The sequence below is a fragment of the Neocloeon triangulifer genome, unplaced genomic scaffold (genome assembly GCF_031216515.1).
Source record: "Neocloeon triangulifer isolate White Clay Creek 2 clone unplaced genomic scaffold, ASM3121651v1 ptg000022l, whole genome shotgun sequence".
NCBI lineage: Eukaryota > Metazoa > Arthropoda > Insecta > Ephemeroptera > Baetidae > Neocloeon > Neocloeon triangulifer.
In genome coordinates, this window is record NW_026775562.1 from 3,941,009 (window position 1) to 3,962,828 (window position 21,820).

Consider the following 21,820-nt stretch of genomic DNA (forward strand, 5'->3'; position numbering starts at 1 on the left):
AATTGGTTTAATTTCTTCTCACAGCATGTGCCATAATTTAATTTAAATCTCAACGGAGAAATTTGTTATCAGAAAATCCTCATCAATTACCAAACACATCTGTTTTTGTCAGTTAAATTATTTTCAATTTCACGAGGAATGCTCGCTCTCGTGTTTAACCACAAGTTTTTATCAAGGCGGATTTAGTTTGTGTGCTTGTTTTGGCCAAAAGTTTCCGAGCCTACATTTGGTGAGAAGAAGCGGTCGCGCTTTGAGCAACGGGAGAAGTTACAAGAAGTGCTTTTTTGGTTTGCAAGGTCAGACAAAGTCGCGGTTAGACTAGACACTCTTGACCTCCTCAGTCTGCAGTTTAATTTTTTAATTTCAAGATTAAATATTTTTGAAAAATTCTTGTTCTTGTGCGTCTCTTGGGGGTTCTTTTGAATTATTAAAACCCAATATAAAATGTGCCCTAAGAATTTACGTATAAATTTTTATTTGAAAAGTACAAAAAAAAAAACTTTTATTGTAGAGAAAAAAATATGCGACAATTTTAGCCGGTCTCCTCAAATTTTCAAAGCAAATTCTTATTTAATAATCACACTTTTTTCTACTTTTTTATATATTAATTTTTAATATGTCACAAATTAAATTAAAATTACAATTCTAAACACTGGAAAAGGTATGGCCGTGTTCGCACCACAGGTTCGGGACTTGTTCGGGAGGAACTTGTGAGCTTTGGCCGCTCGGCCGCCACCTCCTCCAATGCTCGTTTCTTGCGCTCTTGAGGTCTTCTTGAGCATTGGAGAGGCGACGGGCGACCTCAGCCCCCAAGACTTCCACATGCGGGGACAGCATGGGGGGGGGGAGTGGGAGGGTATGTGCAATGTGACCTGTGATGTTAGGCGACCACACCCGGACATCAACAATCCCAATTCTCTTTCTAGCCATTCATACAAGCAAAACCTGGTCGCATTTGATGCCATTTTTTATTTCAATTCTCCTTAATTTGGCAATGAATATTTTGCAACCCGCCCTGGATTAAATTTTGACTTTCCAGTTTTTCGCTTCAGTAGATTTGAAACTTTCAACCAGAAGTTTGCGTATTTTAATAAAAAAAGAAGTTTGAAATTTCTGCTCAGGACTATTTTTGCAGTCAGAGAATGGCGGTAGACCTTGGAGGGCCTGATGCAACTATGAAAGTTAGATTTCATTGTTGGACGTTGAAATTTGAAAAATTCTCGGGCGAATCTCCAAATTTTGAAAAGAACGCGACGGATGGGAGCGACGAAAGTCACACCGGCGGAAAGCTTGTTTCACGTAGATGCCGAAAATGCCCAGGGTTTTTTGATTTGGTGACCCCTGAGCTGAGAATGACGTCGGGAAGCACGGAAGGTCAAGTTTCAACACATCCGAAATGTGTTTTTTTGGCAGCGAATCCCAATGTTTCGTCAATGAAAAATGCATTATTATTTCATAATTTGTCTTGGCATTCTATATAATATCACACGTTATTAATTCTCAAAAATCTAAATAATGAGCTGGTTAGAAGATTGAAAGATGATGAAAATTTTGTCTCAATTTTTTTTTATTTTTCTTCCCTCAAAAACGCAGATTTATTGATGAAATTTTAAACGTCGGCTCAATGCATTTTACTGCCAAAAATCTGTATTAGAGAAATCGACTATACATACCTGCCTATTGCAACTTAAAACAGTTAACTTTTTAGTTTCAAGGAATATTTAATGGGTTCGAATAAAGGTAAATATGCCCATGTATGAACTCATCTAAATAAATGGCATAAAAGAAAAAAAGAGAAGTAAACATTAGTATTGCTAAAAATATTGCTTTTTCAGTACTGCTATAAACAAATTAACATTTTCATTTAAACACAGATTTGATGGTAAAAGCATTGCACTTGAAAATTTTTCCAGCAACTCGACTCTTAACAAACGGTGCAAGCAGTTTCATTCGGTGTGCCCAAGCAGGCTAATAATCAATTGTTGTAACATGATATTTTAAAGTACTACTCTGGGCTTATTTTATATAAAATTTTGTGTGTTTGGAGTAAAAATTATATAATTTTCAGAATTATTCATTTTTTATACAACTGTGATAAATTCTGGCCTATCTGAACATCGTTAATATACACCTGATTAAATGGTTTTGCAGTACTTGCATTTTGTTAATTCGCATGACTTTATGATCCACACAAACCGACTAAAATGAACAGATACAATAATTATTTGATTAACAAAAACATTCACATCAAGGATGCCAAGAAAAATCATGAATTAATTATGCGTTTTCATTAAGGCAACAATGGGGATTCGCAGCACAAAATACATTTCAGAGGTGTTGAAACTCGACCTTCCGTGCTTCCCGACGTCTTTCTCAGGTCGGGGGTCACCAAATCGCAAAAACCTGGGCATTTTCGGCATCCTCGTGAAACAAGCTTTCCGCTGATGTGCCGTTCGTCGCTCCAAACGGTCGCGTTCTTTTCAAAGTTTGGAGATTCGCCCGAGATTTTTTCAAAATTCAACGTCCAACAATGGAATCTAACTTTTATAGTTGCATGAGACCCTTCAAGGTCTACCGCCATTCTTTAGCCGCAAAAATAGTCCTGAGCTGATATTTCAAATTCCTTTTTCTATTAAAATACGCAAACTTCTGGATAAAAGTTTCAAATCTATTGAAGCGAAAAACTGGAAAGTCAAACTTTAATCCAGAACAGGTTGCTAAATATTTAGATCCAAATTAAGTAGAATTGAAATAAAAATTGGCATCAAATGCGACCAGGTTTTGCGTGTATGAATGGCTAGGAAGGGATTTGGTGGTGTTGAAATTAGGGTGGTTGCTAAGCGTCACCACAGCCCTCCCTCCCCGCATGTCACTCCCGCATGCTGGATGACCTGAGGGTGGAGGCCGCGCGTCTCCTGCCCAATGCTCAAGAAGACTCAAGACTCAAGACGCCGAGCATTGGGCAGGAAACGCGCTGCCGAAGCTCCCAGGTTCCTCCCGAACCGTGGCGCGGACACGACCAGCCTTTTGCACTTTTCTTAGATTTGCAATGAATTAATTTGCACCAGCGATATGAAAGGGGTTGTTCGGAGAGAAATAATGCCACTCTCAGGCCGATTTCATTTGAAATAAAAAACCTAGTGGGAACTTTGTGGCCAAAGACATTATGCAAGACTACTTGTGAGTAAAAAATTTGCAAATATGAATATGAATTAATTGACATTATTTTAACTGTTGTCTTATTGTATTTTTAAATTATGAAAAAAATTACTATTGAAAAAAGAGTAGGATTTGTAAATGAAGAAAAAATAAATAGAAAAATTGAGTTATATTTTAATTTTTTTTTAATCATGATATTATTTAAATGCATAAAATAGTTTTTCCAAGGGGAAAAAAATTGTCATGATTTATCTATAATGAATTAACACAAAATTCATTCTATCATCTGATGGGAACAAGAGAGGTCAAAACTACGGCCACCGTCGATCGGACTCGAAAGGTGTAAGTCTTCGGCCTGCCGAAGTAATGCAGCGGGTATGTTTGCGTCTGTCGCTGGTCTAATATTTGAGTTCAATTTGCTCTGTGTGTTCTCAGCGAACGCAGCAGCTCTTCATGTGTATTTAGCGACTTGATCCTGCAGAGAACAAGACGGCCCTAATGATGTAGATTCCGCGCCGTTTGCAAGTCGAGAAACGCCAGGCCTCTTTTCTTAACTCATTACCTGCTTTGCGCAACGACGGCAGCAGCTCCCTCTTATCGATTCGGATCTCGTTGCACGGCAGAAAAAAAATTACGAAATACTGCGAGGAAATTCAATTGTTATGTAAAATTCTGAATAAAACGAGAAGGAACAAAGGATAAAAAAGAAATAAGTTTTTCAAGGTAGGCAACACGCTCGTCATGCCTGCCTAGCGTGTTGCATAATTTGTAATTTTAGGTTTTAATAACATTTCATTAATTTATTAATGGTTAATTAAACGATAAAAAATTTGATTATGGCTTTGAATTATTTTTTAATATTTTTCAGGGAAATTTCCCTTGAAAGAGGAAAGATCAAAATTAAAATTGCCTTTTTTTAAAATTAATTTCGTTAATAAATCGCTTTAATTCTAAGCAAAAATCCTTAAGTCATATTAAGAACCAATGAATTTAATTTTCTTTGTCTGAATGAAATCATAATTAATTTACACCTCAATTTTGAAAACACTTCAGTTCAATCGAGACAAGCTTCAGTTCAGATTTATCTACCCAAATCAAGTGAACAACAACTTCTTGATTGGTGGCGATCCAAACAAAGCAGGCAACTCACTCAAGCACGCACACGTTCGGCGGCGAGGGGTCGATAAGTGGCCGTCGATGAATCAACCAACTTCTGCCTCGTCAACCTGCGCCGTGCACAACTCTCAGGAGCCACTTGCAGCGGTTAACGCCTCCGTTGCCCACCTGCCTCCTCCGATCCTCTGAGAGAGAAAGAGAAGCACTTGACGAGCCCACACTACTATTATATTTAAGCTCTCCACCGCACCTGTTGACTCTGTGAAAACGTCTCGTGCAATTATGAAAAAAAAATAATAATTTGTGTAAAATTTCGGGTCTCATTGTATTGAAAAATGTAATAATTTGTCAAATTAGATTAGAAATTTAATTTTGCATAAATGTTCATTCTCAATTGATGAATCAATAAAAAAAATCCAAACCAAATGAAATAAGAATGACAAAATTTCCTAAGAATCTTGCTCAGAATGAAAATTAGAGCTAAATTTAAAAACAAAAAATTTAAAGACCCACTCAAGTTAATTTTATTGCTATTTATTCTGAAAGATTGCTTAAATTTTGAGTATATCTTGTGAAATTAACACTGAAAATTCCAAACCGTTGTTTCGCAATCAAATGAAAACCTAATTCAAGTGATTCCCGCCAAAAACATATGAGAATTGAGTTGTAGTCAGTTTGGTCCAAAATCTGCAGGTTTTTGTCACTTGTGGCGCTGCGATCGCTGATTTTTGCGAAGTTTCCTGCACAGTGCCGTGGGGCATGTGTGGAAAAATTAGCGATCGCAGCGCCAATGTGACCAAATCCTGTAGTTTTTTTACCAAACTGTCGGAAATGCCCCTCAATTCTCATAAGTTTCTCGCGCGAATCACTCGTATTCGGTTTTCTTTTGATTGCGACGCAACGGTTTGGAATTTTCACATAGATGTACTCAAAAATTTAGCAGTCTTTCAGAATAAAGAGCAATAAAAGTGACCGGAGTGGGTCTTTAATTAAATAAGAATGACAAAATTAGCAAAGATTCTTTACCAAAATGAAAATTAGAGCTAATTTTAAAAAACAGAAAATAAGATTTTTTTTCAATATTTTGCAAAATTTTTAAGAAATTGGTTTTGATATTAATAAAACAAGTAATTCAAACAGAAATAAAAGACGTTTTATTGGTTTCTTGAATTACGTACACTCATATCTCATCAGTTTAACATTGTTTTCGGAATCAAATACACGCCAATGACGAATACTCATCTGCGTCTTTGCTCCTTCCTGCTAATATAGTTTCATATCTTCTTTAGTATTTTTCATTTTTTTTTTATATCATGGATATTTCCTAAGCTGAGAGAGTGCGGTGAATGAGCGCACCATATTCACTGCGTTGAAGAAGCATTTTATTTTATTTTTGTGGCGTGTTTAATTAAAATCTGAATGTGTATAATTATTTTCGACACCGTTAAGCTTCCTCTTTTGAACGGAACAACAGTCCGCCGCGAATAAAATTCTGCATTGTACATAACATTTACAGTATAATTTATAGTTAGAGATTTACAAGGCGCGTATGTATTTGAATGTCGGAATTTTCGCGCTTTTCAATGGGCTATGAAACATTTAGAATGTACGTGGATATTATTCAACTTTAAATTTCTTCTTTTCTCTCCCGTTTTTCTACAATTACAGAACGACACAACACACACGTAAAGTTTTACTTCGGCTGCAACAACATGATCAGTAGTTTTATATATATTTAGTCCCTCTCTACAAATATCGCTTTCTTTTTAAGTCTGCTTTGGCTTTGTATGAAAATATACGCACATTATTTCCGGCCTCGATTCATATACATTTTATTCTGTGGCTTTTGAGACGGTCTGAGATGATCCTAAGAAGAATGGGGCTCAAGCATTTTCTTAGGATATTTCAAACTTGACGTGCCACAGCTGAATGAAAAATTATCCACATTCTCTCTTGAGTCGGATAAATTTTATTTTTTCACATATGCGTGTAGAATATATTTTGTTAAAGATTTATTTATAATGATAAATATATGAAAACATCCATCAAATAACGGGTTATTTACAATTAAGAATCTCTCTTGAGTGTCTCCAACGGTGCTGAACTTTCTTTCTTTATTTAATTTAATTTTTTATTGTGCAGGATTTTTTTTTTTATTTCATTGGAATTTCGTGGCATGTTTTGTGGATTTAAAAATAGAGCTTTTCTAAATGCATCGGTATTATTTTTGGTCTGCGAGAAGAGCAACGACGAGAACCGTCCTGAAAAAGCAACCTTTTTGATATGCCCTTTGAAAATATTAACATTTTTCTGAACACACGCCGCGCCACCCACATATTAATAATTAATATCATGCTCTCATTCCTCGAAATTTAGCACCATTTCACAAAGGATGGATTTCACCGTAGACTCTGGTTGACAATTGAAATAATACAAAAATAAAACCCAGAAGTCACAACATAGTTTTATTCACTTTTTTATGGAATTTGAAAAAAAAGGTCATATTCAAATATTTAAAATTTTCTTAAAGGGATATAAATTAGAAGAAAATTGTGAATGTCTTCAACGTTTAGGTTCATTTTTACCTTAATTTTAAGTAATAGGTCAAATATAAAAAAAAAAAAATAAAAAAAATTGATTTTTATGGAGGTAAAGTAAAAATAATCTAGTTCAAATAATCGAGAATAATAAACTGTGCATTTTAAAATGGCATTGTTGTCTATTTTAATTAAATAAAATAAAATCCACAAATTTTTTCTTTATAAAACTGGAAATTAAAAAACCTTTGGATATTCATTTCAAGAAAAGCAAAAAAAAATAAATAAATATGAACCTTTTTGTTTAATTTGTTCTCTTCTTAAAAAAAGGGGCATTTTTAACAAAAAAATTCTCCTTAAAGTCAGAATTTAGGCAAAAAGTGACCTTAAACGTGCTCAAACATGTTTGGACTAAATTTTAAAAACGTTTAGCGATTAAAAATTGGTATAGTAAAGTCATCATTTACAAATGAATGTTTTTTCAATAAAATTTGCTACAAATTTCAATTAATTATTTGGATTTTTAAAAAATAATCATAACAATTTCAGGGTATTAGAGTTTTCAGTTGGCAACCAGTTTTCACGGTGAAATGAGATCCACCAAAGTTTAATTTCGTTGCTTCATTGTGTTTTTTTTTTTTTGTAAGTAAATTATTAGTTAAGGGTTAGACATGTGTACACTTAACTCTTATTTTTGTCTCCTGTTGCCAGGGATTCAGCGACCTCCAAGCTCAGAAACAGGTTACTGAATGCCCACCAACTGGTAGGTGTTGGTCAGCCAGGCCGTCCAACGGATCAACCAGTTTCGTGCCTTCTTTCTATCTGGATGATTGTACTTGCAATAATGACAAGATGCAGTATGTGTATGACCTCGTTTTTTCACCACTCTCAACTATATAATTTGCATGGGGGGATGTATTTTTGCTTGCAAACGAAAATATCTCACATATTCAATATTATTATGATTTTGTTTACACGTGCACGTATTTTGTTTAAGTCGGCATCAAATATCTCGCAACCCCAAGTCTTGTATGTGTGTGTTCGTTCACAACATCGCATTCCTCGTTTTTTTTAAGCGTTAATATCACAGTACAATTATTCCTCGCGCGTCAACATTATTTTTTAATACCTTAATTAATAATTGTTTCATTGTTGTTTCTCAAATTTAATATTATATATAATATTTAACTCTTAAGGTGTAATTAGTTAGCCACAGATTGATAACAAGTACAGTAGTTTAGTTTTTTTTAATAATCGTTAGTTCTTACAAAAGTCACTCTTTTCGCTAAGTTTAAAATATGTACAGAGCAATTGTTTCAGTTTTAGTGCAATTCGACGTTTCATACGTACGTAATCAGGGTTTCGTCCCGCAAAAATATCAGCTGCGTATCAAATATAAGCGGAGAAAAAGGGAAGCACAATTTGGAAGTGGAAAGTTTAAAATTTCTAAAGGAAACCAAAATTGCAAACAAAATTACTTTTAAAATTGAAAATAAAGGGATTTTTGCCGTAATGATGGCCAATTTATAAAATATGGCTGCATTTGGAACAATTTTAGCAAAATAAAAAAATAATACTTCAGTTTTTGGAATCGGATTAATAACAAAGACTCACACCAGGAAATATTTTCAATTCAAAATCTGAAAGAAGGCCAAATTTCATGCTCAGCGTTAAAATTGCGATCAAAAATTCACACCTAAAGGAGTGGTTCAAATTTTCCCGCCAAAAAACTTTGAATTTTGAGGGAAGTTCGTTGCTGTATATTTAATTGAAATTATGATCTAGATGCAGTGATTGCATCTCTGTGATTTATCAATATCATCTGCAAGTTCTGCATCTAATTATCCTCGGAAGTTCAAAAATATTTGGCGGGAAAAGGTGAAACTCGACTTTTTACGTTTATTGTGCATATTTTCTGATCGCAATTTCACCTCTGGTCATGAAATTTAATCTACTTTAAGAATTTAAAATAAAAAAAAATAACCAATGTTGGTCTTTAAAATAAATAATTAAGGATGTTTTGGGCTTTGTTTCGAAAACGTTCACAAAAATCAAAACACAGAAAATTTACGCAGCTGGCGGCGATGAATTTGTATATTTTGGCGCGAACCGTCGAACGAACGAGAACAAATGACGAGAGTAGCAAGCAGAAAAGTCTTTTGGCGAACGGCTTGGCATATCTCAGGGGCGTGCATCAGCGACTAGAACGGTCACTTGAAGAGTATCCTGCGGAAGGCCCTGCGGAAGTCCTTGTTGAAGATGGTGTAGATGACCGGGTTGAGGGCCGAGTTCATGTAGCCGAGCCAGAAGGCGATGGAGAAGGCGACCGGCGGGATGTCGCACACCGGACACAGCGGCGTGATGATGTACATGAGGAAGAAGGGCAGCCAGCACGCGATGAACGAGCCCATGATCAGGCCCAGGATCAGCGTGGCGCGTTTCTCCTTTTTGCGCGCCACCCGCCGCTTCTCGCGCTCCGGGTCTCTCGGCTTGGGCGGCATTTGGTACTGAGGAAGCTTGGCCACTTCCGGCACCTCGCGGCACACCGGCAACCTCGCTTTACTCTGCCAACACACACACCAAGTCAATTCAGTTTTTTTTAAAAAAAAGTCAGAATTCTTGTGCAAAAACGCCAAAATCCAATTTAATAAAGAAATGGAACGAATAATCAAGAATAATAATAACCAAAAATTGCAAACTTAGACAAATTTTTTTAGTCATCTCACCTTTAGAGCGAAAATTGGAAATTAATTGCCTTATTTATTATAAAACTTAAGTCTTAATAGCGTGCCTAAATATATTTTTACAAAAAATACGTAAATAAATAAATAATGCGGGTTTAAATAAATTAATTCACGTGATTTTTTCATAAATGAACAATTTGAGACCTGGCGAATCAGATAAATAAATTTATCAAAATTCAAGAGATCGTTGTTTCAATTTATGGGATTTCTCAAACGCAAAATAACAAAAATTGTGAGGAATTAATTTAAGAACAAGGATTTAAAGGGATTTTTTATTATAATTCAAACTATAATGAAAATAACGAGTCTTTTTAAATTCATCAAAACTACACAGACCGACATTTGAAGGTTTATGTGGTTTTCTTGATATTTAATGGAATTCAAGTAATTGTATTAGAAATTACTCAATTTTTAATAAAATTTAACCAATTATTTCGTGCAAAAGTATTTATTTTTAATTTATTAAAAACAAAATAGCAGAAATTTGATTTAAACATGAGTGAATTTAATTTTAATATTAGAGGAGTGAATAAAATTTAATTTATTTAGGGTTTATTTAGCAAAGTAAAGTTTATTTTAATAAAAATATTAAATTAAGTAAATTACTGTAAATATATAAATTTATAAATAATTAAAACCAAAATTATATTCAATTTTGAAGAAAAATATCGAATAAATAATAAAATACTATTAAATTACAAAGAGTTTAAAGTATTTTTCATTCTCTAATGCATGTAGTTATCAGTAGATATGCGTTTTATTTTTGAAAATTTACAAAATTTCAGAATAAAAGTTGAAATTTTGAAAATTTTAATTTGTCTTCCGAGCTCAGTTATATTTAAATAGTTAAATTTATTTTAAAGCGTTCATTTTTTTTTAATTTTACAAATTGAAATCTATAAAAAATAAATTATTTCGCAACAAATATATGAGATAAATTTTGCTGATTTTCATGCAGAATTTCAAATTTAAAAAGTGAATATTGTGCTTACCTTTGCGGCGGCCGCCTTCTTGTCGGCCTCCTTGGCCGCCTTGCTCCTGCGACTGAAGATGGGCTTCATGAGGCGCAGCTTGAGCGGCTTGACGACGGCGCACTTGCTGACGACGCCCGAGTCGGACGAGGACGGGTCGAACTCGCTGACCATGTCGTTGTCGATGGCGACGCTGATGGTGTTGGCCTCGGTCTGGCGCAGGTCGCCGTTGACGGACTGGCTCGAGTCGCGGAAGGCGCTGGCGAGCGGGTGCGTCGCGTGTTGCTGGATGAAGGTGACGCCGTGGCGCGGCGCCTCCAGGTACGCGGCGCCGTTCTCCTGCATCGACATGTCGGCGTCGCTGATGCTGACGTCCGACGCCAGGTCGCACGTCACCACCGGGATTTGGATGGTGGCCTGGCCGCCGGAGGCGGCCATCGCGCTCTCCACGGTGGCGATCGCGCTCGGCCCCGCCGCCTCCTCGACGATGGTCGGCGCCGCCGATTTGTAGCCGTGCTCGGCGCCCGGGATCATGAGGCCGCCCGGGAAGGGGCCGTCGCCGGCCAGGCTGTGGATGTGCGCCAGCGGCATCAACTTGGCCACCGTCGTGAAGCTCGTGCTCTGCTTTTGCTCCTCCTGCTTCGGCGGCCGCTTCCGGATGCCGCGCCGGGCGCGCGCCTTCGCCGCGAAGTAGATTCGGATGTAAACGAAAACCATGATGCAGCTCGGGATGTAAAACGAGCCCAGCGCCGAGTACAGCACGTAGCCCAGGTCTTGGCTCAGCTAAAACAAAACCACAAGAAAACCTTTAGTAATTGTTTTATTCAAATGAAATAAAAACAATAACATTGCATTTACAAATATTTTTTATTAATTTTTTTTCTAAATTCAAATTAATTTGTGTAATTATGTCATTCAACTGTCGCAGTGAAGCCTAATTTTCAAATTGACTGTAGATTTATTAAAAAACGCGATTATTTGGAGAAAAAAATGAAAGAAAATCTAATGAAAATTTATCGTCACAAGCCAAAATTTCTAGAATATATTTTTTATAAAAAAATTTGGGCGAAATATATTTTTACATTTTTTTATTTAAATGTTACACTTCAATTTATGAATCTAACAAAAAACAAGTCAAATCTTCCTCATTAACAATTCAAATTGAAAAGTTTTAATTATCTGAAGTGATAATTTTAAAACTAAAAAGAAAAATTCATAAAAATTGTGAAACTGAAAATTTTACCGCACCCGAGTTTTTGTCTTTTGTTACTTAATTATGTAGAATATGCAGCAAAAAATAAATAATTAATTTTCCTGAAACCACATTAATACAAAAATTTGATTTGTGCGTTGTTTTTATTATCAGCCCCGTGCAAACTTTCGGCCCAACACCCTATTGAAATCAAAAGATTGTCGTATTTTGTGAGTCAAACCCTCGATCTTTTCCACTCCATTGTCACAGTCGCAGGCCGTTTTAGTTCCATCACGAAGTTTATTGGTCGTTACACGCAGCAGTTGTAAAAAGGCGGCCGAGATAAGTCGCTGCGCTATTTATTTAATTACTCGCCAGCTCGCGCAAATACAACGTGCGCGGAAAACGCAAGCAGGATAAGAAGTGCGAAAAAGCAGCTTCGTTGTGTAACCGTGCACAATCTCAAGGGGGAGAGAAAAAGAAAGACAGACATTTAGTGAAGCACGAACGTCTCCAGACAAGAAACAATTTGCTGCAAATTGTTAATCTACTTCATAATAAGAAATATTTAGCTACATTTTAAAAAAAAACCATATTTACGAAAAGGAAAAATTAGAAAGAAAAAAATTAAATCTTACGAGTTTAAATTTAATTTGTCGATGTTTATTTTTAAATTGATAAAATTTATAATAACTTTTGCTAAAAAATTGAGCTATTTTAAAAATTCATTTCAATATAAGAGTTTTAATATAACTCAGTAAAGAAGCTTCTTAATGACCCAAACATTTTAAGAAAAATAATATAAAAAAATCATTTTTGTGGAAATATTATTTTGATCGTAAATTATTTGTAATAAGATTGATAAAATTCACTAAATTTTCTGTCATATATTAAAAAATTAAAATAAAAGTTAACAACTTTCCTGACAGACTAGAATTAGTTTTAATGGAATATAGTAAATTTTGACTTCGATTAATCAAGATTTTCATCGTGTACTTTCGACCTCTGGCAGTGTAAATGGAAAATGGCATTGTTGGTACGGATTGATAAAATGAAAAGTTGGTTTTACGTCGTCATTTCCGGAAGGCGAGGCTATCGCGGCAGAAAGAAAATTCATCCGGTTTGTGCAGCTGAATGAATGAGCAGCATAAAAAGCTTTTATTGGAACCATAAAGCCTTTGTGCGAAGCCCCGAGCTAATCTCCAGGGAAGGAATTGTAAAAAAAAGGAGGTCTTAAAGGAAACTGCGCTCTTTCTTTTCTATGGCACTTGATTTATTTTTAAGCACCTTTTCCGTTTCCCCGGACGAAGAAAAATTTTTAATTTCCAACGTCGGGACGAAAAAAAGTACAAAGGCCGAGATTGTCGTTGGCCGCGACAATTTCGGGAAAAGCTTTCAGGCTTTGTGTTTTCCCCGAGGTTCAATTCGAGAGCCGGATTTCTTTTTATTGCGGCAGTTGGAGTCCAGCCCATCCATATGCAACTCGGTCCTCGAACCGACCGCACTGCTTATCGATTTGTCATCTCTCTCTCTCTCTCACTGGCCAGACACTCTCTCGATTTCCACTTTGCTCAAAAGCGATATGTGCAGAACATGCCACTGAATTTCTTCGGACGGGAGACGTAAATCCGAGAAGGTTTATTTTGGCTCTACATGATAAAAACATGGGTTTTTTTCATTCAAAATCCTTACTTTTCATTTTCTTGAAAATGAATTTAAAAAACAAATTGAACTTGTACTTTTAATTCCAATAAAACGCCTACAGTTTTCAATATATGCAACCTGTACATCATAAATGTACAACCCGGTTGCATAATTATTTTTCGTTTTCTTTTTAGATTAGAAAATTTTATTAAACACAACATGTGTACGACTTAACAGGAGAATAATACGTTTTATACAATACAATATTACTTATCTATCTTGCGAGCAGTTTCAGACAAACTTAATACATTTTTACGGCATTCACTAAAATGATACAATCCGATTTTTATTCCACATTTTTCACATTCACAGTCACTGTTTATAGTTGTGTGATAATTTTTATTTTTACAAAATATAAAGTGAAACCCATGTACTGCATATCTAGTCATTAAATGTCTATTGTCAAAACACGGTTTTTTCCAGCTTGGATTTGTCATTGCAGGAGTGTCGTAAAATGTAGGATCAATTTCAGAAATTTTGTATAGCTGGTTTTCAATGAATTTAAAGTAACTTTCAGTCTCAGCGAGCTCAAATTTCTTTATTAAATCAGAAACCAAAAAAGTTGAATCCGCCAATTCGTATACCAATCTCGACTTAGTGTATTTCGATACCTGCAAGGCTCTCTTCAGGAACCGAGACTTGGCCGTTTCGAGTTTATTCAAGTCATTTAACGTTAAGTATGGCCAAATTGCCTCGATTCCATAAGTTGCGATTGGTTCAATTGCAAGTTCAAAGAGTTTAAGTGCCGTGGCGAGTGAGGACTTAGGCAGTGCGGAGAAGGCGGCCGAGGCGCAAATTGAAGCCTTTACTCTTTTATTAATATGCTTTGCAAATGAGATACCAGATGATTGAAATGTCACGCCTAGATAACAAAATTCAGGGACAAATTCAATTTCTTGATTTAAAACAACCAGCGAGTCAGATTTTCTAAGCCTACCTTTTCCTTTATTCCGAAATTTGAGAATTTTGCTTTTAGATAAATTCAGTGTCAAATTTTTTAGCTTTAAGCACTCAATTAAATCAAGTAAGGCCAGCTTCAGCTCCTCCAGACTTACAGAGACCATAACTACATCGTCAGCATAGTAAATAATTTTTATATTTGGGTACTTTTTCAATATCTGGTCCATGTCTGCAATTGCAAAAATAAAGAGGAACGGAGAGAGGCTCCCACCTTGCTTGACACCATTTGATTGAGTGATTGGATCAGAGCAAGAGATTCCGTCAAAGATTGTAACAAAATTTAAATCAAGCATTTCCGCTAATAAATTAAGCTCTTCTTTTGAAAATTTCTCACATGAAATTAATTTTTTAAAAATTACTTCTCTGTCAATAGAATCAAATGCCTTCCGGACATCTAGAAACATGGAATATAGAGGTGTTTTACTTTCATAAACAGTTTCGTTAATTTCATTGATTAAGATTTTTAGTGCATGGATTGTAGACTTTCCTCTAACAAAGCCAAACTGGTTATCTGGAATTTCTCCAATAAGTTGTGAATAAACTCGGTTTTTCATTACTTTGTCTAAAAGGTTATACAGGGAGCAAGTAAGGCTAATGCCCCTGTAGTTGTTTACGTCGGAGATATTATCTCTGCCCTTAAATAGCAGTTTCAGGTTTGAGTCTTTCCATGCTTGTGGCACTTGTCCTTTTTTCAGACATAAATTGAAAAATGCAGTAATTTCAGAAGCAAGAGGGAGCCATAGATTTTTAAGCGTTTCATTTTTAAGTGCGTCTGGGCCAGGCGCTTTTCGATTCTTTAGACTTTTAATTACCAGTTCCACTTCGCCTTGCATAATATTTTTTAGTGGTTCAGGACTTTCATAATTTACGAGAAATTCTTTAAACCCAAGTGACTGATCGGCTCTGAACTTGCGTTCGTTAAGTAGGGAGTCAAAGTGTTTCTCCCACGCCTTTAGCTCAATATCATTCGGCACTTGTTTTAAACTTTTGTTTTTAAATTTAAGAAATTTATGGCACTTTTCTTCTGCCTCTTTAATAATTTTACAATCAGATCTTTCTTGGTGCCCTGCTTTTTTCATTTTGCATAGATTTCTATACTTTCTCTTGGCCATTGAGTAGGTTTCCAAGATTTCGACTTGCTCGTTTTCTTTTTCAATTGCAAATTTATAATTAAAATTGAATTTGAATTTCAATCAAGATTATTATAAAAGATAAAGAGAAAATAAAACTTAAGTTCAATTAGAGCGTCAGAACCGCGATTTTGAATTTATTTATCTATAAAAATTGCAGAGTGAAATTGAAAAATCGCCGTAAAAATCGACTAAAATGAACGGGCCCAATTATTATTGAATTGCCTAAAAAAAATTTTAAACTATTATTCCACAACAATTTATGAAGTAAAGAGACCTTTTTTATTATGGCCAAACTGTGATTCGCAGCCTCACAAAAAGGTAATTTCAGACGTGTTGAAACTGACCTTCCGTGCTTCCCGACAACTTTCTCAGGTCATGGGTCACCAAATCGCTAAAACCTGGGCATTTTCGGCATCCTCGTGAAACAAGCTTTCCGACGGTGTGCCGTTCATCGCTCCAATCGGTCGCGTTCTTTTTAAATTTGGAGATTCGCCCAAGAATTTTTCAAACTTTGACATTCAACAATGGAATCTAACTTTCATAGTTGCGTGAGACCTAGAGACCCTCAATGGTCTACCGCCATTCTCTGACCGCAAAAATAGTCCTGAGCAGAAATTTCAAACTTCTTTTTTTATTTGAATACGCAAACTTTTAGTTGAAAGTTTCAAATCTATTCAAGCGAAAAACAGGAAAGTCAAACTTTAATCCAGGGCGGGTTGCAAAATATTGATTTCCAAATTAAGGAGAATTGAAATAAAAAATGGGCATCAAATGCGACCAGGTTTTGCGTGTATGAATGGCTAGAAAGAGATTTGGGGTTGTTGTTAGGTGAGGCCGCCTAACATCTCAGGTCACACTGCCCTGAGCTCCTGGCTTAGGGTCAGGGCGCCTGAACGAGTGGCCTTCGGGCCGGGAAAGTGGTGGGTGATCAGAGCCCTGGCACTGAATCAGGAGCTCAGGGCATTATTTTATGGTTATTAAGTGCATGTGTATAAATTGCCCTTTGTGGATTTCCGAAGATTGCAGATTCGAGAGGCAAAAGACGAAAAATTTTAGCTTTCGAAAAGGTGGAATTGGGTTGAAAATAATTTATTTTCCAAATTTTTATTTAAAAAAATCATATTTTTTAGTTACAATTGATTTATCTAATTTTTGAAATAATTGTATTGATTAGTTCAATTTTCCATGAATTTAATGATTGCAAATCACCGTGTTTTCCCATTTTTCTTTCCCACATTATAATTGGGAGTTACACCGAAAAAAATCTGCTCATTTTGCTGTTGACAGACTGAAATTTGAGACTTAAATTAAAGTCTTTAAAACTTTAAAATTAACATACGAAATAGGAAATTTTTAAAATCAACGATTATTTCTTGTGGAGGTCTAGAAAGTGGACTAATTTAAAATTGAATTTAAAAATATTTGTGTAAAACAAACTTCAAATTTTTATTTACTCAATCAAGGAGCGCGTCAGATATGGCAATTTTGAAAGAAAATAAAACTCTTTACTGTGAAATTGAAAAATCGCTGTGAGCCGAAATAAAATGAGTGAAATTGTAAAATCAACGATTATTTCGAAGGGTGGACTTGAAAGACAAGGAAATTTCGTTTTACCAAGATGTTTTCTGCAAAAATTAGTTTTGTCCTTTAATTTTTCCTAAAAATTTCGCCTTATTTTATAATTTGAAAGAGGATTCAAGAAGCAGCAGAAAATAGGAACAAGCTAAATTTTGTAGAATTTAAAGGTCTAATAAAAGTAAACTTTAAATTATTTTCAGTGAAATAAAAAAAAATTATTTTATATAACTTTAAATTCCGTTTTGCGGGTTAAAATGTTTCCCAATTTTCATTTTTCATTGCAACTAAAATCCTGCAACCTGTTCTCACAGAAAACCCATTTCCTTCCAATCTCATTTTTGCAGATTTCGATATCGAAAATGCTCACGCAATCGTCTCTCCGAGCAAAACACCTTGCGCTGACAATCGCTGCTGTGAAAAGAGATAAGATCGCGAGACACTTTCTTGCTGGGCCTTCATCCCGCGAGAGATATGTAATAGACGTCTCTGTCTTCAAATAAAATAAAAAAAAAGCAGGAGAGGAACAAGAGAGAAAAGCGAGGCAGCAAAAACACGCGACTTAAGCTGGTGAGAAAAAGCAGCAGCGGCCGAATATCGTTTTCTTTTTTTTCTCGCAATAGCATTTGGATTGCGACCAAATCGAGACGCTGTTGAATGGCAGCGAAGGGATCTCGTTCTGGAAAAGCCGGCCAGGCAAGCATTTATCATACATTCGAGGAAATAGGACCATAAATAAATCTGGGTTTCCATTTATTTCGGCCGAGCCTTCGCCACGCTTTAAGGGGCCATTTAACTCTCGCTCCTAATTTATGGCGGCAACTTTGCTTTCTTTTTTTTTTATACACTTTCCTTTCGTTTATTTTAATGCACAACGCCCCCTGCGGCCAGAGTTATTGCCCAAACATTTGCAAAGTTTGATTAAACCTGCCTGGGTGGGCTGCAGGGCCGCGCTCGATTCGCCCCGTCCAGGAAACGGGCAATTACGGAGAGGAATGGGACTTTCGGGCGTAGTTAGAAAAAGAAACTTTTTGCTTTTAAATACATAGAAACCCTATTTTGGCCTTGAAAGAAATAAAGTTTGCGAAAAGATAACAATAAATAACAATAAAACTGATTCAATAAAATTCATATAAAATATCGGTTTCTTTGTTGTAAGAAATGAAAATATTTTCGTTAAATTGTCCTTTAAATTTTTTCAACTGCAACAATAAATAAAATTATTGTAAAATGAAGAACTCGGGCTTGACCTTGTTGTGAAAATGGTTTAAATTATTCAAAAACAAAACGTCTCCACCAGTTTCTGTCATGATCTGCGACCCTATTAAATGATCGAACTAGAAAAAAACGCTAAATTGAAAAAATACACCACATTATAACATAAAAATAATATCGTAAAACCAACAATTATTGCATTAATTTTAAATTTTAATATTTCAGATTTTAATTTAATTGTTCAAATGCTTTTTTGTTTGTATAATTTTGAATTTTTTTTTTTGTATTTTTCTAACTCATGAAAACCGAAACTGTTAAAGCCGTTTTTTTTTTGATGAGATCAATTTTTGCAATGAGGAAAAAACCGGGATTCTTTATTTCCAATATTTTTTGTTTATTACTATTTTTAATAAAACTTCTGATTGGATAAAATAATAGGTGATATTTTTGGATCAATCAGATTCCAATATAAATGATTTTTACAGCTTAAATAGACGGGTTTTTCATTGGTTTTACAAATAAAAGTAAAAACCAATTATGTTCATAGCATCATTGTGTGTTTTTTTGATGATTCTTCTTAAAATTTAAGTACAGTTCAAAATAAGGTGCATAAATTAAATTCAAAATTACTGAAATAGCTGAAATTTAGTTTAAAAATAAAGCAAAAAACCATAGCATTAAACCAAATTGAAACATTATCAGAGATTTTTTTTTTTTTCATTGTTGTCAAATGGATTTCAAAGATTTAAATTAATAGAAATGAAGAAATCGGGCTGTTTCTCTTTGCGAAAATTGTTTTTATTCCAAATTTAGACCGTGACCGAAACTGGTAGAGCTGTCTTGTTTTTGAATAAAAAACTATTTTCTGCAATGAGGAAAAACCTAACCTTTTCATATCCATGATCTTTGAGTGTCAATTTCTCCAAATAAAAAAGATTATTAGATATAAACAAATTTAAAAATCAATGAAAAATACCTTAATAAATTTGTCTTATAATTTTGCTTTTTAAATTTTAATTCCATTTCGATTTGAACAAACACGCTTTCATTCTATCTCATTTTCTATTTGTACGAATTTAAATATTTTCGCTCCGATTACTTTCGAGCTTTGCGGAAAAGGCAAGCGTGTGTGAAACCGACCAGCATGCGGTCCGGTCACTGTTCGTGTGGACAAAAAACACTTTCCGTGGAGTGCGTCGCAGCTGCAAAAACGTTTTTCGTCACCGACCAGTAGTTTTTGTTGAAAAACGCCCGTGACGTTTATTTTCGCAGCTGATTATTCGCGTGTTTGTTCGTGCGGCAAGTTTTCGCGTTGATTCGATTTTGCGTCCGGCCAAATCGCTGGTGAAAAACGCACGTGTTTGCATCACCAATCATGCATCAGGCAGCACGGATTTCGCTTCACACGCGGTTGGCTTCCGAAAGCTAATCAAAACTACAGTGAAATGATTTTCTCTATGGACGAAATTTTGATCGTTTTAATTAAATCGTCTTAAAAATGGGTAAAATTTTAGTTCTGTTAGTAAAAAATATATTCAAAAATCTAGGTGAAAGTTTTTTTTAGAGATATTTGCTTAATTTTAAGACGGAATTAGAAAAAAAAACTTGCGACTTACTCTTACAAATTTTGATTTATCTAATTTTTGTGAATTCATTTGCCCAATATTCCATAAAAAGTTAAAGAATCCATATTTTTTTCTTTTTAGTTTTAAATTCTAACTTCAATTAATTCAACCTTATTGTTTTGGAATTTTTTAAATTAATTAAGATTTAATTTTTGTTACATTTGCAAATTTTAGGGTTGAAAGGAGGTTGTCGCTCGTGAACAATAAGTTTACTCACTTCCAACCTTCCGTGCTTCCCGACGACTTTCTCAGGTCAGGGGTCACCAAATCGCAAAAACCAGGGCATTTTCGGCATCCTCGTGAAACAAGCTTTCCGCTGATGTGCCGTTTGTCGCTCCCATCGGTCGCGTTCTTTTCAAAATTTGGAGATTCGCCCGAGAATTTTTCAAAATTCAACGTCCAACAATGGAATCTAACTTTCATAGTTGCATCAGGCCCTCTAAGGTCTATCGCCATTCTCTGGCCGCAAAAATAGTCCTGAGCAGAAATTTCGAACTTCTTTTTTTATTAGAATACGCAAACTTCTGGTTGAAGGTTTCAAATCTATTGAAGCGAAAAATTGGAAAGTCAAAATTTAATCCAGGGCGGGTTGCAAAATATTTAAATCCAAATTAAGGAGAATTGAAATAAAAAATGGCATCAAATATGACCACGTTTTGTGTGTATGAATGGCTAGAAAGAGAATTGGGGTTGATGTTAGGTGAGGCCGCCTAACATCTCAGGTCACACTGCCCCGAGCTCCTGGCTTAGGGTCAGGGCGCCTGAATGAGTGGCCTTCGGGCCGGGAAAGTGGTGGGTGATCAGAGCCCTGGCACTAAGTCAGGATATTTTTTAGTTACAATTGAATTATCTAATGTGTGTGAAATAATTGTATTGATTAGTTCAATTTTCCATGAATTTAATGATTGCAAATCACCGTGTTTTCCCATTTTTCTTTCCCACATTATAATTGGGAGTTACACCGAAAAAAATCTGCTCATTTTGCTGTTAACAGACTGAAATTTGAGACTTAAATTAAAGTCTTTCAAACTTGAAAATTAACATACGCAATTGGAAACAGATTTACATAAAAAAAATATTTCATTTCATTTGTGTTGCATGTTTTTGAAGCAAAAGAATCCAATTTGCAAAAAGAAATCCCTCCAATTTTTTATTTTATGTATTTTCACTTTGATTTAATTGAAGATTTAAAGTAATTTTCGTTTCCCCCTCCCCCCGTAGTTCTAGGCGTTCTTATTTCCTTTGTGGCTCAAAGTTTCTGATTAGTAATTACCTTGGGAAGTTTATAGGGATGCAGCAGATGGGTCGGTCAATTAGATGCATCTTCCCTTCCCCTTGCTCTTTTGTTTCCAACTTTCGGCTCATCTTGCTGATTGCAGCGGATCTTTCCGCTCGCCCACCTAATTCGCGGCGGCAAGTCGCGTTTACTAATTTTCCTGCGAAGCTGTTTGTTTGCGTCGTCAGTCATGAGCGCGCGGTTTCTCCGCCTCGACGAGGTAACAAGTTGGTAATTGCGTTTAACGCCAACACTGCTTTGTATTTATTCCATCGCCGTCGTGCTAATTTAATCAAATTATAATACACATAATACAAAGGGCGCGCAAAAGGAACTTGAATTTCCTCTACACAATGAGTATAGAGGAGAATGTCTTAGGAGATCTGATGAGACGGATTTTTGTTATATTCGCATTATTTAAACTTTAACAGTTTCAAATTTTTAAATTAAAGTTAAAAGTTTTGTATCAAATCAAATTTATATTTCATTATAGTTCTGGAATTTTGCTAGAATGACTTTTTTGTTTTAGTTAGTTTGTCAGCGTTAATTATCAAATTTTTATGAAAAAAATTAATTGAAATTTTAAATTCTACAGAAATTGATTTTGGAGTGA

At 35.2% G+C, this 21,820-nt stretch overlaps 1 protein-coding gene across 1 annotated transcript in view; it reads right to left on the reverse strand.

Moving 5' to 3' along the window:
* Nucleotides 1-5,432: 5,432 nt before the first annotated feature.
* LOC132204643 (alpha-2C adrenergic receptor) overlaps nt 5,433-21,820 on the reverse strand; it is a 146,311-nt gene continuing 129,923 nt past the window's right edge. Inside the window, exons 2-3 of the mRNA XM_059633264.1 lie at nt 10,549-11,310; nt 5,433-9,376 (exon numbers count right to left, since the gene is read on the reverse strand). Of these exons, the coding sequence (XP_059489247.1) occupies nt 9,023-9,376; nt 10,549-11,310 (1,116 nt within the window). The 3' untranslated portion in view covers nt 5,433-9,022. The remainder of the gene's footprint in view (nt 9,377-10,548; nt 11,311-21,820) is intronic.